We start from the raw sequence: 20461 nt of genomic DNA, 5'->3' as shown, positions 1-20461 counted from the left end.
ACCATCCCTATCATTCCTGCAAAAATACAAAAGTTGAAACTACATAAACCTAGCTGCCACATTATAGAAATGGGTGTTACCTCTAAAGTCTCACACACACACACACACACCCCACCCGTTAATTACAAGGTGCACGCACACACACACACACATTTGTAATGCTCAGTAAAGATGCATCATCCGCTGGCAAATGACCAATGGCAGCAGGACCACAGGACACCTGTTGCCATGGCAACTGCGTCACATGACCGCAGACAAAGCCGCATATGAGGTGCTTTCGAAGTTAACTTGAAATGCTGGCCAATGGAGATTAGCTCTGGCTCCACCGCCTCTCTCTACAGGTGTAAGGTACAATCCCACGGAATTCACATTCATGAATCCCAGCTCTTAGACCCAGTGTGTTCATCCAGGCTGAACGGGTTCCTCTAAATGAACGAGGACAAATGGCTCCCTCTAGTGGTGGAAGTACAGTACAACCCTGTAGCTTTGGAAAGATGTACAAAATTCCTGAGTTCTTAAACCCCCCCCCCCCGCCCCCACCAGAGTCATACCCAAAACCCTCTTGAGGGTTAAAAGCACCTATGACTCCCCAATTCCAGTCAGTTTTTTTTTTTTTTTTTTTTGGCGTGCGTCATACCTCGATAAACATTACAACACCTACTGAGAGATGACTCCATAAAATATTTGGAAATGACGATTCGGCAAGACTCCTACAGAAAAGGGGGAAGGTAGACTTCCCGGCATTTATCCGCCGAGCACCAAGGTGGCGTTTCTCCACGCCCAAGACATCCTGCAACACCCAAGACATCATCTTTATAAAAAAATAAATAAAAAAAAGGTTTCGCCAGGCAGAAGCTGTCCCAGCATGCCGCGGTGGAGTGTCGCCAATGCCCGCCGGGCAGGAAGCCGTGGAGGGGAAATCGGAGGAACCACAGGAGGGTGGGGGCCAAACCCACCGCGTGGCATCCAAAAAACCGACGCAACAGGCTCAGTTAATGAGCACCGGAGGTACTGATAAAACCCCACCCCACAGGATTTCACTGCGGCCGCACACCGCCCCCCACCCCACCCCCACCCCCCTACTCGAGTGTGGCTGGGGTGGGGAAAATAATAATATTAACACCACCGACAATTACTTATGTTAAAAGAAAAAAACAAACAAAAACAAAACTGAGGTACTAAAAAAGGGGGAAGGGGGGAGAGGGGGGGAACCCCTGGAGAGGAGGAAAAAGAGAGTGTGTGGGTCCCCCCCCCCCCGATTTAGCCCCCATTCGGGGTAGCGTTAAGGGTGGGGTGTGTCTCAGCTCTTGAGCAGGTCGCCCAGGTCGTAGGCGTCGAAGAAGTCCGAGACGCCCTCGCCGTCCTCCAGGCTCCACAGGTAGTCGTCGTGGTCGAGGGGCGGGGAGAAGCTCACGAAGGGGGCGGCGGCCTCGGGCGCGAAGGCGGAGCCCGGCAGCTGGTCCTCGGTGATCTGGAGCAGGCTCGGCGGGAGGCCCAAAATCCCCTCCACGTCCAGCAGGGGGCGCGAGGGTTCCGCCGCCGCGGCCGCTGCCCCAGCGGGCCGCGGGATCTCAGCTGGGGGTGGGGGGGGGGGGTGGAAGAGGTGGGGATGGGGGGTTGAAGATGGGGTGGGGGTGGGTGAATACAAATTATCTGCAGTTTTCTCCTTTTTTATTTAGTCTTTTAAGGCATCTAATCCAAGAGTACACCCTGGCAGAAGAACACCTCACTGGACCTTCGAACAACGCAGTTTTCGTTACGTCAACTGGCCAAGCAACAGACACCTTAACGGTCTGCTCAGCAGAATGGTTGGCCACATTTGATTTCAAAGCCATCTAGCAGAAAGGGGGGGGGGAGGGGGCAGGCCAGTTAAAGGGGGATGAGCATATGGGTACAGAAATGATCACTTTGCTAAGGAGACTGACATTTTTTTTTTTTTTTGGCTCAAGGTTACTGCACTCAGTGGGTCCAAAACCTGGGCACCTTCCACTAGAGAGTTCCCCCCTGGCAGGAACACTACCTTTACAGCACAGAAAATGAGTATCTCATGGGATCATTAAAATTGTACACGGGATATTAGTCATCCAACAGGTGTAAAACCCCAGGTCAGGTCAGCGCTGTGTTCCAAAATGGGGCGGTGGTGGTGGAGGGGGGGGTGCATACCTTCCAGGGGCTCCTGTTTGACGGCGTACTGGGGGCTCTCTGCGGCGGGCTGGGGGGCCTCTTTTTTGGGCGTGGTCCCCTTGACCGGACTCCCGTCCTCCTGGCCCTCCTCGGGGCACAGGTACACCTCGATGGGCCCGTTCGTGCTCTTCAGGTAGATCTGCAGACAGTCCTGTGCACAGGTGTTCAGACGCACAGGTGTTCAGACGCGCACAGGTGTTCAGACGCGCACAGGTGTTCAGACGCGCACAGGTGTTCAGACGCGCACAGGTGTTCAGACGCGCACACCTTCAGTTCATTTTTACTCAACTCCGGTCAACGAGATCCGGTCTGGGTGCTGGATTTTGTTCCGACCAACAACCTCAGTTTGATTATCCAGACAGCTCCATAAACTAGGCTAGTTCACTCCCGTACCTGAACACAGACAGGACACACTCGCAGTCCGCGGCTGTAGCAGGTGCTTATACAAATTTCAGGTTAAGATTTAATAGAGCAAATTAAATAAATTAAGAGCGGAAATCGGCACATATCCTGAAATAGATCGGCCCTTTGCTTTGTACCCCTGGGTTAACGGCTCCAAACACCAAAACACTTTGTTTCCATGGCCACTGTTTGAAATTATAAACCAGAAAAGAAAAACGAGCCGGCAATCCTACAACTGCCGGTAATGTTTAGATCAAAGCAGAATACGATTCATAAAACTGCTCCTGCTCCTGCTGACACAGGCCGGCCCCGGCCCCGGCCCGCCCCGCCCCAGCCCCACCCCAGCCCCACCTCACCCCGCCCCACCCCCGCCCCGCTCCCGCCCCACCGCACCCCGCCCCGCCCCGCCCGCTCACCCCAGAAGACTCCGGCACTTCCAGTTTGGTTTCCGAGGGGGCCTTGACGGCGATGACCGTCTGGTCCTGCAGGCTGGCCACGGAGCGGATGTCCTGGTAGGTCACGTATCCTAGCGTGCATTGCGGTCAAGGAAAAAGAAAGAAGAAAAAAAAAAAAAAGCCACCTCACATCCCCAAAACCCCATCTCGAACCCTGAGGCACAGGGTTGACTTTATTTTTTTTTACCTTCAAACCCAACATGTGAACATGCCACCCTGCATGCTAGGCTCGGTGAGAAGAATCAACCACTTTATCCCCCCCGATAGCTTTGCATTTTAAGGGATTTAAGCAGACGTTCTTCTCCAGAGAGGCATCAACACCTTTTACATTCTTTTACATACAGTCCAATTTACACGGCTGAATGTTTACTGAACCCTTTCAGGATAAGTACCTGACTTGAGGGAACAAATGGCAGTGCTACACTGCCATCCCACTCGACCAATCAAGTGCTGAGTATCGGACCAATCAAGTGCTGAGTAACAATAAAAACCAGCACAGCCTGTGGTTGTCCAGGACCAGCTGGGCCAACTCAAAATGCTCTCACAATGTTGCAGGAATGTTTTCTCATCGTTATGACATTGCCCCTATGCGGCAACCACACTGTCAGAGCGTTTTGTGTTCGCTGGGAAGGCTGAGAATTTAATAACTCTGAACTTTGACCCCACCCCCCACATAACCGCTCCCACAGTGGGCCGAGGCTCAGTGGCGCCGCCCTGCTGGAAGGATATCTCTGGTTGTGCTGGCTCTCGGTGAGGTGGCGCAGCTGGGCGGTGCTGGACTGGATGAGGTCGTCCAGCGACTTCTCCGCCCGCTCCAGGTCGCCCAGCTCCTTATTCAGAGCGCGGGCTCTCTCTGCCCCGCCCGCCGAGCCCTCAAACACTCCGCCCACCCTGCGCGCAAACGACACGCACACACACACACGCACGCACGCACGCACGCACACACGCACACACGCATGCATACACACACACAAATACACGTGAACATGCACACACGCACACGGACACACGCAAACAGACACAGAAACAAACGCAGATTTTACACCACAAATACAACAGAAAGACACAATTTTTAAAAAACGCTAAATAATAATTCAACGCAAATTCCGAGGAACATCATGCCTCTGAACAGGATCTCCCCCATCCCCCCACCCCCAACCCCACCAACCCCCCCCACCCTGCTCCTCTCCAAACCGCACACGCGCACGCGCACACGCACACACACGTGCGCGCACACACACACACCCGCGCGCGCGCGCGACTCACATCCACTGGATGTTGTTCTTGGACTTCTTGCGGATGAGCTGCACGCCCTCCAGCACGTTGGTGATGTCGTAGATGCGCCTCTTCTGCACCTCCAGCACCTCGGTGGCCCAGTTCAGGTCCAGCACCCCGTCGGCCGACTCGCTCAGCAGGCCCACAAACTTCTTGGTCAGGAGGCCCAGGGAGGTGTCGTAGCGCGTGCGCTCCCCTGGGGACTTGGGGGCTGTTTCGGGGGGTTTGGGGAGGGGAGAGGGGGGAGAGGGGCAGATGGGGTTACAATTAAGCACAAAAAAAACAAGTTCTAGGGAAATACAAGATGTGCTTTAAAAAAAATTAAACTGATATTGCCCTTAAATTTCTTCTAGAGCATGGTTCCCCATGAAGCAAAGAGGGGATCTGGGTGCCGTTTTGGATGTTTGGGGAGGGGGGGCAGGGGTAGTTAAAATTTACCTCGAATAGAGATTTGTAGAGAAATACAAGATTTGCTTTAATAAAAACAAAAAACAATATTGCTCTTAAATTCCCTCTAAATCATACTCTCCCATGAAACACATAGAATGTCTCCTCAATTGAAACCATTGGGAGATGGTGTATTGCAGCCACATCTGCCAAGATGGTTGGTAGATAAATCAAAAAAAGGCCATTGAAACTCTTTCCAGACAGCAGTTACTCTCCTAACTCATCGCAAATCCCCATCGTAAGAGGATCCGAGCGTGGACGAGGCCCAGCATGCTACAGCTCTCAGTTTTAAAAAGTAAAGCGGGGTTCATATTACTGATTTACAAATGGCACAGATTACATTACATTACAGGCATTTAGGAGACACTCTTATCCAGAGAGACTTACACAACTTTTTTACATAGCATTTTTACATTGTATCCATTTATACAGCTGGATATATTCTGAAGCAATGCAGGTACCTCGCTCAAGGGTACAACGGCAGTGTCCTAACCCAGGAATTGAACCTATGACTTTTCGGTTACAAGCCCAGTTCCTTACCCACTGTGCTACACTGCCGCCCAGATACTGCAAGCTGAGGAGAATGAACTGTACATTAGAGAGCAATGGCCTCCACCACCCCCCCATCGACCCCCCCATCGCCCCACGACCCCCCGACCCCCAACCCCCCCACCCCCCGGTGGGTATACTCACTCTTGGGGCTGGGGACCCTGACCACGGCTGCACACCCCTTTCCTTTGGGGGTACGGAAGTCGGGCAGGTACAGGGGGTCCTCGAGATCCAGCTTCCTCTTGGCCTGGGGGGGTAAAAGGAAGGGGGGGGAGACGACAGGTGAGCCTGGAGCACAGTGCTTAATATCAACCCCCACCCCCCCTACAACCCTCCCAACCGTACTTTCAAAAGACTACATCACCTGACCACATTCACACCCCTTTTAACTCACCGCACAGAGGGTGTCAGTTCCCTGGAGACAATGGCAGACACCGGCCCCACCCACCCCATATAATAAACTGCTAATTCACTTTCACAAGAGCCGCGTTTCCACCAAAATTACCCGGAACTTTCAGTCCCAGGAACTACTTTACCAGGAACTAAAAGGTTCCTTCAGCCAATGGTTGTCTGCGTTTCCACCGGGGTCTAAAGTACCGCGAAGATTAGGCAAATTAGCCCACTGACGTATGAAAAAGCAACGTTGTCGTCGGTCCGTCTGTCATATGATTTCTTCCGTAACCCCATACTACCACCGAAGTAGCCTACATTATTTTCTAATAACCGGGACAGCCCGGAGGGGTTTATTCCACTTATACAACGGGTTACCAACAATGACTATATATGGTTACTTTTGTATTTATTGATTTTCATATATCCTCTCAAACACATTCATTATGTTTTTATGCGAACATTCGCTTTCATGTCTTGACATCCGAAGCGACAGAATGCATTCACATTTATATGTATAACTGGCAACAACAGCAGAAAACATGCACACGTTGTAAACAATTTGCTGTTTGATTACTTTCTCGTCGTCAATTCCAGATAGGCTAATGGCAAAATGACAAGAATAGAACGAAAACTCGGACTTGCGTGAAAATGTAAATTAGTAGTGGTACAGCCACCGTTTGCTTTCCTTCGAAGTTACTGCTAGCCGAGCAGCGAAGTGTGCCCTCCAGATGCGAACCATGCACCATAAATTAGTCCATAGTCTTCCTGGTCTTTTCGTGGAATTGAAAAATGGCAGTAAAATTGAGTAAAATTACGGCAGTCTGAAAAAGCTAAAGGGAAGATTACTAGAATTAACCTGTTATTTTACCCGGATAAAAAGTGCAGATGGTGATTTCCAGTTTGCTTGTACTGTGTCACCAATGTTAATTACGCAGAACTACCGCATACCTCACATAACTGTATCAAACGTTTTGAGTCAATTACAACGGGCTAACAAAGAAAATCCGGAAGAAAATATTCAGCAACCGAATTAATCCGTTTGAATGTTTTGGTAGCCTACGTAATATGCTGTCCCAGCACGAATGCTTAGCATTTTATAAAACGAATACTAAAGCAAGAAAAGAACAGAAGAGCACACGTTATAATTCCAAGACGTTGACAGGCTATAACCAAAAGTAGGCTACTGCGCCGCATAACATACAAGTTTGATTTGTTATTATGAAAATAAATTGGTTTGCCGCTGCATATTTTCAAACATGGCGGGTAATGGCGGAAAATAAATACAACACAAATGCTACGAGTACTCGACCAATCAGAAATGTTCAGCGCTGCAAGCTCCACCCAAAAGGTTCCTGTACTTTCGGAAAGTACTACCCCCGAGCAGGAACGTTTTGGGGGTAAAACAAAGCCCCAGAACTAAATTTAGACCCTAGTTCCTGCGGTGGAAACGCACTGAGTTCCTCAAAAGGTTCCTAGTTCCGGGGTATAGTTCCTGCGGTGGAAACGCGGCTAATGGTAGAGAACCTCACCACCCACCAAGTCTCCCCCCCCTCCAATAAAAAACACAGGGAGGTCAGGAATTAACACCAAATCTGTAACAAAGGACACAGACACACACACCCACACTACTCAGAACCTGAAGGCTGTACACCCTTTAAAGCTAGTGCTAACCATCCCTGCTCCTGGAGATCCACCATCCAGTAAGTTTTCATTTCAACCCTAAATTTGCACACCTGACTGCCAGTTAGCAGCTTAAGGAGATCTCTGGCAGGTGAAGGAGGTGAAACCCTACAGGACGGTAGACCTCCAGGAACAGGGTTGGTTCCCACTGCTTCAAGGTGTGAGATCACACATGTTATTAGAATGCTCTTAACTGAACATTCTAATGCTGATGTCACAATCACTACTGGTAGCTGAGAGCAACATAGTTCTAGAACGCTGATTTCAAATGCTTAATGTAAATTTGTAACTGTGAGTCACAGCGTCACATCCTGGGTGGGGCAATTTAGCTGTTAGCTTGAATAAGCTGCCTATATTATTGAGAATACTATTGTGGGGAGGGGGGTGCTAACGATCTTCTGGGGGGCAGGGGGGTCTGGAAGAGAGGTCGGCCTTAAAGGGCTTAATGCAAAGCTTGCTGCTACACACACACACACACACCCCTGTACTGCACTCCCTTGTTAGTGAGGTTAATTGGATTCCAGTCCCTCTTTTATTCAGCTACTCCACCCCCTGCTCGGGCGTAAATTCCGCCTAAAATGAGTGCTGTGTGCGAGACGCGGGGCCAGTTTAGCGCCTCATTAACTACAACCCCCTTCCCTCTCCCCCCCCTCCTCTCCCCCCTCCATAACACAAAACAGGCGGGAAGGGGGGGGGGCTTTCACCAAAGAGCAGACCCATGCAGCTGTGATGCTGAACAGCAGCCCCTCCCCTCCCCCCCCCAGCTTATTACCAACGACCTGCGACCACCACCAACAGCTGGAGGGTCACGACCGGTGCAGACTGCTCATTCAGGGCAGTGTGTGACTGGAGCCGCAGCGGCCAGGAATGAAGAGCTGCCCCCTGGTGCTGGGGAGGGGACACAACGCGCATACACGTGCCACACGCGTGTGCACACACCTGCGCCCACGCACACACGCATGTGTGTAAATACACACTACGCACGCAAGTGCAGGCTTTCATCCACGCACGCATGCACACGCACACATTCGAACCAAGCTGTCTTACTTCAAGTTCAAGTGTTCATGACATAATTCCATATCTTCTAAAAGCAAGCAATTCAGATTTTTAAAAAACAATAAAAGAAGAAACTGATAAACGGAAGGAAGAAACTAATTAAGTCGGCAGCAGTGCCCTCAGAGTAGCACGAGAAGACTCCTGCACACTCCCACCAGCCTACTGGGGTGACATGTCTGTGTGTGGCCACTAGGGGCCGCCTGCGAGCAGTCGATCGCAGACCGTGAAGGCCGGCATTGTCCTCCGCAGCCTCCCCACCTGTCAGGGACATCTGGGGCTGGCAGCAGCTGGTAGGAACAAGAGGCACAGCCACGACGGACGGCGGCAGTGGCGGGACGACTCCGCCAATCTCACAGGGAACGTCCCGGGTAACGGCGGTCACGTCAACCGACCCCCTCTGCTTTTAAAAATAACGGTGCCACCCTCCTGCTCCTCGCCTCCTGAACTCACACGTCTTACAGGACTGGGGTTCCAAGTAGGAGGTTGCAGGCTTGAATCCCAAGGTGGAACAGCGTAATTGTATAGTTAAAATTAAAATTAACTAAACAACCGAAAACTACTCCAAATAGCATGGTCAAACTTCAGAAACAAGTTTGAGGACCTTCACCAGGTCAAATGATTTTTAAAGAATGCAAGTTTACAATTATGAGAATCAACCTGGAAGCTGTCTGTTAGTGGCAGGCCAGATTCAAGCCCCCCCCACCCCCCACCCCCCACCCCCTCAAATCTACCCAGCCCTCTGCAGCCAGCACTGCAGACCTTCTGCAGAAACCACAGAAGCAATTTTAACCCTTTCTGGTGTGACATCACCAGATTAGATGATTAGAACATTCTTAACTGAACATTCTAATGCTGATGTCACTATCACTACTGGGGACTGAAAGCAACGGAGTTCCAGAACACTGACTTCAGTGTACAAAAATAAATATATAATACATAAATAACATTCCAAAAAATATACTCTTCAAAAAGGCTAAAGACTGTCGGGCGCTGACACAAGCAAGCTCTCGCACACGCGTGTGCACACACCACTCATGCAGTGTGCCTACTCATCTATGGAGAGGAAACATGTCAGAGATATAAACCAAAATGTTTCAGCATTTTTTTTAATTTTTTTTTTGAAAACCATCACAGGATGTGATGGTTTTCAAACCCGGACCAGCCAGCTTCCTGTGAGTGCCCCCTTTTTCCATTCCAGGAGATAAACCCATATATGAACAGGGGGGTCCCATATTAGCATGCATAACCTGGAACAGTACATCCTAAAACTCCAATACAGATGAAATAAAACTGGAAAAAAATAAAATTTTAACCTGTTCAGTGCTGAAGTTCTCTCTTGCATCAGTTTTTGGCACATAATGTTGTGTTGCAGGTTTATGGACAGACTGCTAATCTGCTTGTGACAGTGATGACTGTACGGCTTCTTCTCATTGGTTACTCCTTAAAGTACGCACCCTTTTTTTTAGGTCCCTCTGGATAACCTAATGCCCAAATGTTAACACACCCAAGGCCGCACCTGACACAGACCCAAAATTCAACTCCTCGCCTCCCATCCTTGAGGTTAAACCGCTCTCTTTACAAACTGCCAAAAAACTCAGGACACCAAGGGAGGGAACCTGAACTGGTTCATTAAACACAACCGTTCGCTTGAACCAAGTGTCAATCACAGAGGGTGCAACAAACACCTTAAAACCAGGGCCCAGATTTGTAGAGCACCTCCCTGTCGGAGGGCTGATGTAGATTAACATCTCAATCTACGCATATCTGAACTTTGCACATCATGAGGAAAAAAGGCAAGCCTGGCTGTGGTTCAGGGCCTGTATTCATAAAGTAGTAGAGACAGTAGATCACCAGGAACAGGGATTGGGCAGCCCTGCTCTAGCTGCTGAATGAGGTGTGCTTGGTTAGGTTCAGAGTGAAACCCTGCAGGACAGGAGATCTCCAGGAACAGGGTTGGGAACCACCGTTATTAAAGCATTTGGAAGTGGAAGTGCTGATCCAGGATCAGTTTGGGCTTAAGCAAGGTCTGATCTTACCTTTTTACCTCATGATCGGAGGAAATGAAAATCTGGTTAAATCTGATCCTCCATCACCAAAATGCTTCATGGATTCAGAAACTGATCTGGAATCAGTTTTGTCCTTTCAATTGACAATTGATTAGGTCAGGATATGATCAGCACTACGTCTCAGATTCTTTATGAATACAGGAAACGGCTGTGCTGTGCATTTCTAAATGTTAGCACTGGGCCCTGTTGCATTAAAGGTCCAGTTCCCTCACCATTTACCACACTTCTACCAGTGCAGTAGCAAAGTAAAGGCCAAGTTGGACAGAAACCCATTCACTTCCGGACACACACATGCACCCATCTCTCCCTCTCCCCCTCCCCCCCCCGGCTCCATTTCGGGTGGATTGGGAGGGACCTCCCCGCCCTAATTTCACACATCTATCTTCAGAGAAAATTTAGACACTTTCCTGTTCTCCTCCCCCATCCTGTGTGACACACCCTTGCATTCATTATGAAACCATAGAAGAGACTTGGCACGCTTCTTTACTTATCTTTACTCATACCTGGTCAACATCCAAACTTCGGAGACTGAGTGAAATGCTTCAAAGGCTCGGGGAGGGCAATCAGCACTCTTACCTATTGTGTATTAAGACAGCCAATCAACAGCAAGGCTTCCATGTGATTGACAAACTCATCACATGGAAGCTCTACAACCTTGCTGATAATTGGCTGCCTTACCAACACCCAAAAACCCTTCCCCATACCTGTGGCAGTGCAAAATGGAGGGGGGAGGGGGACGGGGGCATTGGTGCATCATGACAATATAAAAAACAAACAGAAGAAACTGAGGGACTGTTTTGGGGGCTTTGAAATACAAGGGCTGCAGTCAGCCTCAGTCCCCCCCCACCCCCCCACCTCAAAATTCCTGCGAGCAAAAGCAGGGCGTTTTTTTTATGCGAAAACATTAAAGAGGCCAGCAGGAATCCTCCTTAAGCACAAAAACAAACTGGCCCGCCATCAGTCCACCACGATGGAGGACAGCCAGCCAAAGGCAGTCAACGCTGGGGCTCCACTGAGGCTGGGGCTTGGGATTATGGGTAATTTTCAGGTTCTGGATCAAACTCATCGCCTCTTTAAAAAAGGGCAACACCAAAAACCTACAAGTTAACAAGCTGTCCCCTGCAGTTTATTTGGTGTGTACCCATGGGGTAGGGGTGGGGGGGGTTTACAAGCTAAGACCAACACACGAGGAGAGCCAACCTTGTGTGTTAGAAATCACTGCTGAAGAACCAGACCAGTGCAAACTTCCGACAAGTTTAAACACTAATAGCTGTGTCACAGATCACTCCAATGCCACCACCACACACACACACACACACAGACCGACACACAAACAAGCACACACATGCCTTTTCCTTAGTAGTAGCTAATCATATATTCCACAGTTAAGACAAGATTCTCTCCAACATTCCAAACCAAACGCTGCTCATTTCCCAACCACACAGTTAGGCCACCTGTTGAGTTAGCAACACCCCCCCATGCCCTTCTGGACTGTGTCGTAAGAAAAAAGTTTGCGGCTGATTTTTCTTCTTGAGGAAATTACCCTTTTCCTTCCAGTCACGTTACATTACGGAATTTAGTCAACACTCTTATCCACGGCGACTCACCGATTCTTCTGTACAATTCATTTATACAGCTGGACCTACAAAGCAGTTTGGCTCTAACTGGCAACTTTACAACAGCAGTACCCAAGCTGGGAACCGAACCCACAACCTTTGAGATACAATTCCAGTTCCTTAACCTCCACACCGCACAGCTCTCAAAACTTCAAAACTTAGGCCTTACGTATATATGGGCCTACAGAACGAACTAATCAATTAATTTTTGACAATTTAAAAACAAGATTTCATAAGACTGCATAGCAGACAGCAATCCTTCAAAAAATTCCCAAGGATAGAAACACAAGGAAGGCAGCAGGCTTATTTCCACTGTCCTCCTCTAACTAAGAGCAGCAGAATCTCTCTTATCTATAAGCAAATAGGACATTCAAATTTCTTAAGTAAAACAAGTCTCCCCCCCCCAAATTAAAGTTAAAAGGACAACCTAGCTTTGTTCTAAAGTTCACTTTGTTGTTTTTCCCATTAGAAGTTCATCAGATTTTAAACATCTTAAATGAACATTGAATAGTAAAGGAAGGAAAAAAAAGAAGAAAAAAAACTAGGCCAATTACTACGACGACATCATTCACACAGCACAGGCTTGACAAACCTAGTAGATGAGACCCTGCAATTTTTCATTTTTTAAAATTTTTTTTACAGTTGGTCAAGACTCTTGCTCCTACAGGGATAATCAAAAGGCCACCGGTAGGCTAATGGTAGACTCAGCGAGCAACGCCAGGATTTCACAAGTCGAGCAGACTCAGGTCGCGTGACTGAGAAAATGCAAGGAGAAATGCATCAGACCGTTAACCGCCCCGCCCAGTAATGAACACATTAGGGAGGAAGAGGAAGACTACTACCCACATTTGTACTTTCTAAAAACAGTGACCCTGGCCAGGGCCAAGTGGAGGGGGAGCCTGCAATCTCACTTCCCTTTCAGCCTTTCTGCTCCAGTCACCTGACTACAGTAAACAATAAAATTTTTTTTAAAAAGACTAGAAATTATTTTGCCTCCTCAAGCACAAAATTTCTCATCCGCTTCCCCTAGTATTTGATAAAAAATCAACAGAAACAGGAAAGGACAGATTCCACAGCTCTATCAAAGACTCCATTTCTAGTATTCACAGACACCAATAACAAAAATAAGTTTTACTGTAGTATTCAGTGCTGTTAAAAACCTTTTATATTTATTATTATTATATTATTCCAGGAGTCAGCCTTTTCCGGAATTAGCCGAGATAAACTGCCACTGCTCCAGTACAGAGAGATTTAGTACCAGCCTATCATCCTGACATGAGACCCTCTTCTTCACTAGGATCAAGTGACCAGGTCAGGGGTGATTACTGACTGTTGACCCCCCCCCCCCGCCCCCCCCATGGAAGGACGAGGGCAGGTTGGACTGGTCAACAAGGTTTTAAGTCCCAACAGGTGCACGCTGATGCCAGAGAGGGAGATAGATGAAAACATGGAAAAAATCTCCAGAGAAGGAACCAATATAACTCATACAGCTGCCCTTCTCCCCCCGTCCATGTATGTCACTGGACAGAAAGTTCTCTTTATAAAAATAATTTTTAAAAAAAAAAGACATCAAATACTTGGCATCTACTGCAACGTCTTTATACACAACCGGGGATAAATTGTACAAATGTGTGCACGCGTATCGAGGTGCGGCATTTAGGAGAGGGCCACGCTAAGGCCTACCCATTCATTAAAGCAAGAACAAGCAACACCGGAATGTTCTGTTCTGGCGGCCCACGCGCCCCTCCTCCCACTTCTGCTAGTCGTTTCTTCCACCCCCCCATTTGACGCACATCATGTTGTTACTGTTGGCCTTCCAACACCCCCCCACACACTGAACCGACCCCCTCATCCACCCCCCTCTCCATTTTTACCCCCCAGAACGTCTGCAACAGCTGGGATGCGCGCGGGCTGTCTCGAGCTGGTAAACGCATTACACTTGAGGAGAGGGGACAAAAAAATCCTCCCCCAAAACACGTTGCCAAGCAATGCATGGGGCCATATTAATGCATATATATTTTTATTATTTTATTTTTTAAAACATGCAATTAATTCTTAGCAGCGTACTTCGCGTACCATGATACAAAGCAATACGGAATGACAAGTTACAGGAGAACAAACCACAAGAGTGCAACATAGCGCTTGCGGGTTATCAATGAAATGTCCAATTTATCAGATTCAAAGAGAACGTTTCGCGGCAATACACAACAAAGCAACATTTCAAACCGCTGTAAAGTAGGGCTTTATCGAGTGCACTGGTAACACTACAAGCATAAAATTGGCATGCTACTGAAATATGATTAGTTGCCAACTGCTACAAGAGACCATTGCGCTAACGTTAATGCATTTGCAATACCTAGTCAACACAAACACGTAAGAATGTAAACGTACAAATTATCCGATTCATGTAACCGCAGTCTTACCGGCAGTCTCCCCGATGAAGATCTGATGGGTTTCGCTTCGGGTCCGTGAGGGGTTGCATATAGACAGTTGACTCGCTGATCCGCGACTGTAGTGTTGCAAATTTGCGTGAAGTAGCCAGCCGGCACGGAGTTGATATGCGGGGTAGAGAGTCCAGTATTGAAAAACTCCGTGTGCACTCCAGCTAGAACTTTCTTCTGCGAGCTCGACCCCGACAACCCCACAGTACTTCTGGCAGAAGCCGGACCTTTGGGTAACCGCATCATTTTGTGCTACCTAGCTAGCCTCGGGCTTGATCGGAAGGGTTCGCTTGCAAAGCAGTGTTTTTAAAAAATAATTAAAAATTAAAAATACAATCCCGCACTACTGCAGTAAGTGGACACGGTATCAACTCTTCAGGGCGTGCAAGCCACAATTCAGTAGGCAGAATATTGCTTGATCAACTGCACAGATATATGGCTTGCTTTTGCTTACTGGTTGGCTGGCTAGCTAGCTAGCCAGCTAATCACAAAGGGTGATTATCAAAAGTTTGCTTCCTCTTATTCCACCTTTCAAAGAAGTGCAAAAAAATTAAAAATGCACAAATGCACGCGCCAGATATGCATAAAATAGTAGCTGTGTTGCTTCCGACGTAGATATTAGCTAGCTAAACAAATGCAAACAGTAGGTTTATCAGCGACTACTTCAACAAAGTGCAAAGGAATAATGTTACTTATTTTTTGTAATAAAATCGACATCGATTTGTATCAATATTCATATACCCAGAATCGGGAGAGTCTGTTTGTAAAGCCTTGAAAACCAAGATCAATTAAAAATATCCGTATTTAAAAGGATGCTTTGGATTTTTGTTACGGGTCAAACAAAATACCTCGCAAAGTCCCCGCAACAGCGAAATTGCTCAGCTTTTAGGAGTCCAGTTAGCCTCAAAACTTGTTTTAGCGCCAAACCGCGTCCCGCGAAATTTGGATCTCCCGCGGTTGGAACTAGATTTTGATTGGCCAAGAGCCGTGCGCCATCGTTCCTTTTCGTAGATATTTGCATAATACTGTTAAAGCCGGGCGTGCCTCCTCTTAAAGAGACAGGAATTCAAAATATGCCGTGTTTTTAAAGTTTAAAAAAGATAAACCTCCAGCAACCTAACGTAAATCTAGCTTTAGATGCACAAATATAGAAATCCCTCGGAAGTTAACGAGTGAAAAGAAACGCTAAACACTGTATTGGATTCTTTCTGAGTTCAGTCTTTCTGCTTGACCTAATTTTAAATATCCCGGGTGGGGGGCCTGTAAAATTAGCCTAAAGCCACTCCACATTCTCCTTGTTTAGTGCAACAATACATTTCCCTATTTGACATTTCTTTAATAAGCAATTTACAAATAAAAGAAAAAAGACACAGTAAACACACAATTTATTACATTATGAAAAAGTATATCTGAGCAATTTAAATTAAGCAGCACAAACACATTTAATACACCGAACTGTACAACAGCATAAGGTTGTTTTTTTGTTGTTGTTGACAGATTAACTTCATTCACCTTTATTGCTCTCCCTCCGCAGAATTACACACTCATTTTCATCCGATTCTCGTCATTATTCCAAAATATTAATTGTCTTTCACTGCTAAATATACTCTGATATAGTGAACTACATTTAACTTTATCGGAGTACATTTTTATGTAATACGGACTCACTTGATTTCAACATGTTACACATATTACCATTTACCGAACCGTCAACGCAGATCTCTACCTGAGGCTATTCCCATAAACCACCCCACGGAAACCAAGCCACATTAACCTCCTCTCCATACGTTGCACCCCAGATCGGTGAAGCTATTTCGTTTTGAGTGAATGTACTTTGCATGGCTGGAAACCTAGCCCACGTCCAGCGGAAGAGCGAGCCGGCGGCAAGGCTAGGCTAGGCTAGGCCAGCACGGGACAGTTAAACAGGAACTGCAGCGTCACATCGGCATGTGCGTACTTGCGCCTATTAGTGACAGTTATGATTGCGTTGGTGGTGTTTAACCGGTGCTCTGACCCCATTAGTCGTGATAGTCTTGTTTACAAACGCAAACATTACAGGTCGCTTCGCGCTCTCTTACTTCCAAACGCACGAGCGTTCGTCTCAATGCAAAATCAGAAACCTGTCCGAAGACACAGCGCTGCTCGCGAGCATCTCAGCTGTAAGAAATAGAACCACAGCAACTGCTTTTTTTGTTGTTGTATTTTCTGAAGAATTTGCCCGAGGACCTGAATACCTACACTTAAAGCATCCGAAGAAAGGGGTAATTGGGCAACATTAAGAACAAAGTAGGGTGTGTTCCTTAAAAATTTACTTGCTAATTGACTTAGAGCTAACAGTGTAAACCGTGAAGTGGGCACGGGGAAAACAATTTGTCCTGGAAATAGCTTGATCCCTGACCCCATTCACTGCAGACTTTTGGTGAAACAGAGTAAAGTGAACGTGTCTCCTCAACGTGGAGTGAGACAGATAACAGATACGTGTCACTCCAATGCTTTGAATTTCAGGAAATTGATAATTTAAAAATAGAACAAGTATAGGGCTGTTTGAGATTTAAGGTGTGGTGAGTGGTTTTGTCAATTAATTCAGTTCAGTTAAATTTAAATTTTATTTATATATGACATTTTACACGCACTGTCAAGAAGATTAAATACCAGCAACCTGAGATAATCTGCAGTGAGGCTGCACAGATACAAACAATTCAAATGTATTTCCGCTGGTCTCCTTGATATAATTAATCACTTTTTCAGTTTAATATTTATTTTTTTCCTTCAATTTTAATACACCGCATTATATTTAAATAAGGGCCTTTCATGGAGACACTATCACAAAGACGCTTTACAGAAAAATAGGACAATCGGGAAAAGACCAAAAATCCAGCAAGTGAAGTTAAATGTTTTCATTCATTCATTCATTCATTCATTCATTCATTTTGGAGTGGGGGGTGGGGGGGGGGGATTGCAACAACCATAACTAGACGAGGTGGCCTGCCCAGCCATGATGATTATGTGTCATGCAGATTCCCCATTACATTACATTACATTACATTAGAGGCATTTAGCAGACGCTCTTATCCAGAGCGACTTACACAACTTTTTACATAGCATTTTACATTGTATCCATTTATACAGCTGGATATATACTGAAGCAATGCAGGTTAAGTACCTTGCTCAAGGGTACAACGGCAGTGTACTTACCCGGGAATCGAACCTGCGACCTTTCGGTTACAAGCCCAGTTCCTTACCCACTGTGCTACACTCCGTCCATTACCTCGCTATCACCATTTCACCTATCTTTAGCGATTGATACCGGGCCAGCCAGCGGAGGATGGGCTTTCCCTCTATAGCTGGGCTTCTTCTCTATGAAGAGGGTGTAATGGTAGGTAAATGGACTGCATTTATATAGCGCTTTCATCCAAAGCGCTTTACAATTGATGCCTCTCAGTCACAAGAGCAGTCAGGGGTTAGGTGTCTTGCTCAGGGACACTTCGACACGCCCAGGGCGGGGATCGAACCGGCAACCCTCCGACTGCCAGACAACCGCTTTTAACCTCCTGAGCTATGTCACCCCTTGTGTAATTCTCTGGGTTACATTACATTACAGGCATTTACCAGACACTTTTATTCAGAGCGATTTATACAACATTATACAGCTGGATATATACTGAAGCAATGAACCAGTCACCTTTAGATTACAAGACTAGTTCCTTACTCATTATGCTCTTATGGGGCAGTGTTAATAATTAAATGTCTCAGCCACCTACTGCAAAGACTTAATTTAGGAAAGCAATTTAGGTTTTCTGACTGAAGTTCTGTACTATTTCCCGGGTTAACTCATTCAAACAGCTGCACAGGAGGGATAGCGCCATCTGTGTAGCTGGATCAAAGCCAGCGGTGCCAGGCCAGAAGCACCCAAACACACCACAGAAGCACTAGCTCTGTCCGAGAGGTTCACCTCAAACTGTGAAATCGCTGAGTCACTCTGAACGTGCTGCCTCATCCGCCCAGCTCTTGGTGACTGCAACAGCAGGAAAACAGCTGTCATAAGAAGAAGAAAAAGAAAGAGAAAAGGAGTATCAACTCAGGCATGTTCAATTAATGACGTTGACATTACGGTGTTGGAAGGGCGATATTCTCGGGACGCCGCCCTCTGGTGGCCGAACAGCACAATGCGCCGATTACGTCATCAATTGGAGACGGCTGGATACTCAGATACTCGCGTGCCTTGTCACTCAGCTGTCAGACCATACAACTTCATTGGTCAGACCAAATCTAATGAACATCCCCAGAGCTGAACTGGAAGAATCAGCATTACACGCTGTTGCTGCTAGCAGACCACAGTGCTGGCAGTAGCAACGTATCTTATTACGGAAATTGAGCCAAAGATTCTGCGTTTATGACACTTTTTACATCTATAAAAAGGATGCAGGACATATCATGTTCTGTGATACCTTATTCTTTTCATCTGAGAAATGTTCAAGACAAGTGGGCGGCGGTGTAGTACAATGGATAGAGAACTGGGCCCGTAACCCAACGGTTGCTGGTTTAATTCCCAGGCAAGCCTGTTCAAAGTAATGCCCCCCCCCCCCCCCCCCAAACCGGCTTCACTTAAATCAGTGTGCAAAGCCCACCCTCATTTTCCCCACCCTTATGACACTGCCATTGTACCTTTGAGCAAGGTACTTTACCTGCATTGCTTCAGTACATACCCAGCAGTAAAAAAAAATAAACGCATTCTAGAATTAAAAAGTGAGTGGCTCTGAATAAACAATGTCAGCTATGGGTGTTATTGTGTGTCGTGTCTGGACAGGATCACTGAAATTGAAGACCGGGTTGTAAAAACATTCTTAGGCTTTCTTGTGTCATTCCTTAATCAACTGCTTCTTTTCACACTGCAGTCCACCAGTTCCTGTGCAGCTTGCACTGGCGGACAATCCCCAAACCCCACCTGATGCGTTCAGACACCAGTGATACACAGCAAATAATTGTTTGAAAATGACAACAATAGTGCAGTTCTGACTAATGGCACACCTATCTCTGGCCACATTTTCATTACAAAACACTTACTTAGCAAACGCTCTTGTCCAGAGTGACATCACTGTACCAACGAGATTCAAATCTCTTTGACTGTAGCCTACCTCAGGAATACTAACGTCCAAAAAAGGCAGAGAGGCCCATTTAGAATCAGTAAGTGTGACGTAAGTCAGACAAGTCAACGGTTAGTAGTTTAAGCAAATGTATGACTACACGGCTGAACCTACAACTTTATTAGTGTCAACCCCGGGTGACAGCACGCGAGTGCGTGGCGCGTGTCTGGGAGAAGCCAATTAAGCGACTTTCTCTATTGAGCTGAAACACGCGAGTATGTGTTTTTTCACACTTTTCTTTTCCAGAAGCCTGCTAACAATGCTACTTTGCTAACTGTGGTGATTAATAACGTGTGACGTTGACGGGTGATTTTATTTATAACCTACTCATCGACTTTGTAACACCTCCAGCAGTTTTGGTTGGATCGCAGTTTACATTTGGGCCACGGGAGGGCACGCTTGTTTTAGAAACGACAGTTAATTGTGTCAGCCAGGGTCAGTTTATCGTAATTACACCAATGTTACTTATTAACTTGGCCTCCCTCCCATTGTCTTTTGCTATTGCAATTTATTTTAACGCACTGGGTGGTGCAACTGTAGTTTTTTTTTGCGCTGGATTGTAACTTAGTAACAGAATGTAATGTAGGTCTATTTATTGTTGCGTACGTGTAGAGCTGAAATGTTACATTTTGTAGCAATCTTGCAAAGGTCATTTTCACTTAGCGAAATTGTACATGTGTATTTACAGAGCATCGCAATGTCTGTGCAGATGTGTTGGGTGATATTTTATTTCTAAACACTGGGTGTCGCTGT

At 46.8% G+C, this 20461-nt stretch overlaps 1 protein-coding gene across 1 annotated transcript; it reads right to left on the bottom strand.

Annotated features, from left to right (window-relative positions):
* Window positions 1–586: 586 nt before the first annotated feature.
* e2f2 (E2F transcription factor 2) lies at window positions 587–16424 on the bottom strand. The gene is made up of 7 exons (XM_064301686.1): window positions 14547–16424; window positions 5457–5559; window positions 4308–4527; window positions 3771–3932; window positions 3003–3117; window positions 2164–2335; window positions 587–1575 (listed from the first exon to the last, which is right to left on the bottom strand). Exons 1-7 carry the CDS (start codon window positions 14808–14810, stop codon window positions 1301–1303), a joined length of 1311 nt encoding a protein of 436 aa, XP_064157756.1. The 5' UTR covers window positions 14811–16424; the 3' UTR covers window positions 587–1300.
* Window positions 16425–20461: the final 4037 nt, after the last annotated feature.

Source organism: Anguilla rostrata, chromosome 1 (assembly GCF_018555375.3).
Source record: "Anguilla rostrata isolate EN2019 chromosome 1, ASM1855537v3, whole genome shotgun sequence".
NCBI lineage: Eukaryota > Metazoa > Chordata > Actinopteri > Anguilliformes > Anguillidae > Anguilla > Anguilla rostrata.
The sequence above is the reverse complement of the archived record's forward strand: the minus strand, read 5'-3'. Positions and strand labels throughout refer to the sequence as shown.